This window comes from Branchiostoma belcheri, unplaced genomic scaffold (assembly GCF_001625305.1).
Source record: "Branchiostoma belcheri isolate BF01 breed outbred unplaced genomic scaffold, Haploidv18h27 scaffold123, whole genome shotgun sequence".
NCBI classification, from domain to species: Eukaryota; Metazoa; Chordata; class Leptocardii; order Amphioxiformes; family Branchiostomatidae; genus Branchiostoma; species Branchiostoma belcheri.
In genome coordinates this window covers 374,940-380,584 of record NW_017802636.1, presented here as the reverse complement: position 1 = coordinate 380,584, position 5,645 = coordinate 374,940, and the positions used below count along the sequence as shown (strand labels likewise).

The window sequence follows — 5,645 nt, the reverse complement described above, 5'->3', positions numbered from 1 at the left end:
GTATACCATAGTGACTTTACATTTCACATCAGCTACCAATAACAACTGCTGCCTTCAGCTGAACTAACTGTATACTAATCAGTCAAAATATTCTCAGTCCTAGAGTGAGTGTGTTGTATATGAATGAGCAAACTGAATTCTTGACAACTTGTATCACCCTTGCTTTGCTTATGATGTCTGCTCTGTAAAATTACATTATGTCTTGCACTAGAAGAATGTATGGAAATATGAGTAACTACTGAAGATGAGCTTGATGTCACTGTGGTAAACTCCTTTTTTTGAGAAACAAATGTTGAAGTTCTACATGGCAATGGTAGAGTAAAATGACCACCAACTTAATTGTATGTATGTAGGTTGTGCAATGTAAATCCCCGAGTGTCGAGAATAGGTTGATGAACACTTTTAGCCATGCAGCTGTGATATGTTTTAACCCACTGCTTTTGCATTTCTTTTTTGTTTCAAATGATGTACCTCTGCCAAAGTGTGCACCAAACACATAAAACAGCACATGTTGTGTCAGGTTCTGTTGAGTGCATCAACAGAAATTGCACCTTAGTACTCGTGACTAAAAATTTGGGATTGAATATGTGGATCTGTAGTTAGTGCTGTGTATGTGTGAGTGGAGATGATGCATGAACAATAGAAGACATAGTAATGCATAGTACTTTCAATCATGTCATAGTGTAGCCTAGGGGCATGACTGTAGTTAAGATTTTACCTTACCTTTCGACGAATCTTTAAACATGTCAAAATGAGATGTTTCTGTGTTGCCTGTCGACATCTCTGATTGGAGAACATTAGCGAGTCAAGACCTACGACTGGTTGGTTGTTGCAGCTGGTAGTATTGTGTAGTAAGCACCACTGAGAGAGCCTTGCTAATCTTACGATCTATGACCTCTGACCACTACAGCCCTCTTCACAATGCATTTCAAGTATAAATCTGGATTCTAACATTGCACTAACAAGAGGGATGACAAGTGCTTGTAGTCAGAGGTCATAGTGGCAATGTGCCAAATGGTTAACTGGCACACTCTCTTGGGCTCTATAGGTTCACCCAGCCCAAGAGAGGTGTAAAATTACATGTATAATTTGTGAATACTGAATTCTGCGAAGCTAATTAAAGTGATAAGTTTTTAACAGAACAACTAGCTCAAAGCTTTAACTTTCTTGAGTTGTCTTTTTTTATCGTGTTCATTTTTTTGACAATTTTACACCAAGTACGTAGTTGCGAAAGAGGATGGTGTCAACTTCTCACAAGATTTATGGACAGCGAGCAATTTTTTTTGTGTAATGTAGTATGACAGACACAGGAGTCTTACTGGTCACATCCATGTATTACCTTTCAGAGCGAGGTGCTATCAGTTTTGTTGGATGATACCAGCTTGATCAGATCTGTATGACCAAAGACCCAGGATGGACTGAAGGACTATACCAGGCTTTCTTAAGTTGTCTACAAGTTGACAAACAAAAGACTTTTTATCACCACAGACTTTACAAGAAGTAATACTGTTTGTTTTCCTCCTGGAATGATGGCCTGTATACATGACCATGATGTGCAGCTATTGTAGCTAACGTGTCACTGTGAAATAAATCTGCAAGAAACTTAATGCCTCTTTTGAGTTTATTGTGTTTTTATATGTTCTAAGCATCTATACCCCTGGTATGTACCTAAGCATCCATATATACCTAAGCTTCATTTGTGTCAAATACATGTACTCTGATTATACATTTGTACTTTCCATGTACATAAATTGGTTGCTGCAATGTTACAAATAGGGTTTATGCAAAAATGTAAAATACCGGTTCTCATATGTTTGACACTTGCTGTGGGCTGATGATGAGGTGAAAAGTGTTGATCTGATTGGCAGCAGTTTTAATTGACAAGCTACATGTACATAGTAACCATGTCTATCAGGCACTGTCTGAAGTGAAGAATCCAACATAATGATTGTAATACAAGTTGGGTTGAAGCCAAACTTTTATGACTATTTTTACTTAGATAATGATCAATGTAGATTTGACTGCATTCATTCCCACTGAAAAACTGCTAGAGGAACATTAACTTCTTTTACAAGAAATTGGCCAATATTGGAAGAGTAAGGATGGATATTTCTGTTACTGGTCCCTATTACTTTGGAATGATGGTAAACTTCACCAATTGATGCATCAGTCCTAAAATGCTGTTCGAACCTGGTACATAAACACTGTAGTGTACATAGAAGTCACAATATAATTTTGTGAACGAGGTCATTTGACAGTTGCATTGTTAAGTCATGGCACAAAAAATAGTGACATTTTTCTGCCACTTGAATCAAGTACATGTAAATGTAGCTGGCAAACTTCACCATACAATTTTCAGACTAGTTTTAAGGTAGCAAAATATTCACCTCTAAAGATATCTATACAAGCCACTTTTAAGATCATAATGTAAAGGCACATGGAGGTTTCTTCACAAACTCTGAAACTAGTTTGTTGTCAAAGTCCCTCTAAATCCTTTCTCTGGGAAAGCAAACAAGTATCAAAATGTTTGTTCAGATTGCCCCAAGCCCATAAATGCATGATAAATGTATGAATTTTAGATAGCTCTTTTATATCACATATATCTTGAAACACTGCTACAAGAAATACCTTATAATGCCCCAGAATTGCATTGATACTTGGCTATGATATTCACCATGCCTTCCTCACCTTATCATTCAGATCATGATATATTCTATTGATTTCTTGTTACTTATAAGGTGAAACTGAAAAATTTGTGTGACGTGACTTAAAAAAAAAAGAAGACGAACAGCTTCAAGATTTCCCGGCCAGACGACAGGCCACAGCTGTGACGAGCGCCGCTCCCTTCCCACTGCCGTCCTCCGACAACATCAGCTTGACGTCACAGTGGGTCAGCTTGTCGATGGTCTGTGTCATGAGCTCCTTGAAATGGGGGTGATACTTGTAGACTGAGCCGTCAACACCAACTACAGGAAAACAAGAGAATAAAGTAGTGAGTTTTCTGAGTAAGTTGTAGGCAAAAAGTTAATTCTGTATCTACAGTTACTGTACTACTTTCAGGTCAATAAAGTTGGTACTTTTAGTACAGAACAAGGGTTACACCATTTACATGTAGCAATGATTTCTTATGCATGTTGCATTCATCATTCATGATAAAAATTAACCAAATGTGATAAAAAAATTCCTTGGTATGCTTTGTTTTGAAGTAGAACATTTACAACCGTGTTGTCTTTGAAGTTTGTATTACTGGTCTGTGAACTATAGGTACAGCTTGTCCTCATGTATGTAGTACTATGCACTCACCTGCTACCCTCTCCCTGCCCATCTTGTTGACAATAGCAGAAATGCCAGCAGACACCAGGTGGGCAGCGCGGGTTGACACGGCGCGGCAGACTTCCTTCACGGTCTCGCAGTCCGTCTCAGTAGCGTGCTTCAGACCCAGGCTATGCAGGATTTTCATTGTTGGATTCTTGTCTCCAATGGGTTCCCTGGAGTTGAAGTCATTTTTATTATCAGAGCTGCAAAAAGATTCTGTCCATTCTGCCGAGCCAATTCTGCTGAGCCAAAGCGCCACATTTCAGCGATTGTTCAGAGAGAGAAAGAGATTAGAGTCGACTTTGATACTTCATCAGAATATTACAGTATCAATATACAGGATTATTAAATGGACTTTGTTGGATGATGGGCACAGCAAAAATGAAAAAGCGATTTCTGAAACTAGGTATCATTGAACATTTGCATGTCAGAAAGAAATTGGCGATAAGTTCACAGCTGCATCCACTGATCAAAACCTGGAAAATAATTAGTACAATGTACTCAATGCTAGAAGAAAGCCAACAAATTTCATGAATGTATATATCTGATCCACAAGAAATAGTTAACAGATTTAATAGTCTTCATTAACATTGGTCCTATGCCTGCAAAAAAAAGAATAGCCCGATTGTTCCCACATGGCACAGCTTGAAAATTCTTATCCATCCATTAAGCTCCTTTGACAACAGAGATTCATGATATTATTATCAGTTGAAAGACTGCAGCAAGAAAAGCGAGTTCTCATTTTGAAGCAGATATTTCCATTAATCATAACTATAAATATATGTTGTGACTCATTTTTGTGTGTCTTTTGATTGATGAAAAATTGACATAGAAAACATTTTGATTAAAGATTTTAGGTACATGTATCAAACAAAGAGTTAGAAATCTGTTATCACCAAAAATGTCCACGACTTATTTTACACATAATATTATTATGTATTCGGACATCTCTCAAATCACAGTTTATGCTTCAGAAATGTTATGCCAGATTGACTTCAAAAGTTTCCTTCACCATTTTCTGCATTGCTACTAAATATACAAAGAATTCTGAAAACATATGAATGATGTATATATTATTAACAAACTGCAAACTAGCCTTTGCTTTACAAAATGTTACACAAATGTTTGTTGTACCATGCAGGAAATTTATATGATGCATTTAAACTCACCTCAGAGATGTATACCTATAACGCACAGCAAATAAGACAAAAAAAGACAGCAATATAAGACCAATAAATGCAAAATCCAACATATGACAGTTTCTTTCATGCACAGGGGACCACGAACGTTTAAAAATTCCATCTGCCCAATCTGTTTGTATTCCCTTGTTTATTGTTCTTTTTTTTCCCTTACATATTTCAACTCCCTTCAATATTCTGGTTGACTTAACATTATGTTATATATTGTTGACATGTGAATGATTTTGTAATGAGAAGGATTTTTTATTGTAAATCTATTATGATGTTATTTCATTTAATAAGTTGTACATTTTGTATTACATTGTGTACATTATGTGCCAATTTTGATAATTATTATGTTTATAGGTTAACTGATTTTCGTCTTTGTTCTTTATCTATTTGATTTCCTATCAATATGTATTCTTGGCATCAAAATTGTCTAATTCATGTTTCTTCATTTGAGGGATGCTGATATTCAATCCCCTATAGGCTCTTGCACCATTTTCTTTATTTGTCATTATATAATTACACTTTTGTGATTTTTACATAGGTTTGTAAAGAAACTATACAACACTACGTGCAGGTGGAAAGGTTGGTACAAAAACCACTCACTCTTCAATCTCTGAGACGTATTTGGTTTGAAACGTTCCCCGTGTCTCCAGGTCTGTCGAGGTGCGACCGCCGAACACCAGCATCTGTTTGGTCATCTCCAGCAGCACAAGTCGCACCAGCTCTCCCATGTACATGCCACTGATCATCTTCTCATAGCTGGAGTACATGTACAGAACAAATGATATAAACTTAAGTGATTTCGATGGATTTATTACACATGTAATGCTTTTTTGGCTCCAGTTTGCTCCACTGATTGCATCCAAGCAGACAATGACTTTCCCAACTTTTGAACTTTTGACTTTTTAAAAAATCTACAGTCAACTGAAGCAGATGACTGCAGGGACCAGTGGGCAACCACAGATGACCATGATTAACTCCAAACTTGATCTGGAGAGGGTCCGAATAGTCGGCTGTGTGACAGGGGCTTTTAGCCCTATACAAATGTGTAACAACTTCATCTTCATCTTTGCCAGGGCTCAGAGATGTTATATGAGCCCCGGCTACACCCCCATATAGCCCCTGTTGGGGCACTTTAGGGGG

At 37.3% G+C, this 5,645-nt stretch overlaps 1 protein-coding gene across 3 annotated transcripts in view; it reads right to left on the bottom strand.

Moving 5' to 3' along the window:
- LOC109463192 (hexokinase-2-like) overlaps nt 1-5,645 on the bottom strand; it is a 12,224-nt gene that overhangs the window by 987 nt on the left and 5,592 nt on the right. The window contains exons 7-10 of one of the 3 annotated variants that reach the window (XR_002139809.1): nt 5,106-5,261; nt 4,485-4,499; nt 3,304-3,488; nt 724-2,966 (exon numbers count right to left, since the gene is read on the bottom strand). Coding sequence is in view for 2 of the 3 variants with exons in the window: in XM_019759906.1 (XP_019615465.1) it covers nt 2,794-2,966; nt 3,304-3,488; nt 4,485-4,499; nt 5,106-5,261 (529 nt within the window). In the remaining variant the exon portion in view is untranslated. Of the gene's footprint in view, nt 1-25; nt 2,967-3,303; nt 3,489-4,484; nt 4,500-5,105; nt 5,262-5,645 lie in introns of those variants that run through there. The other 2 variants (XM_019759906.1, XM_019759907.1) reach the window with 2 other exon arrangements.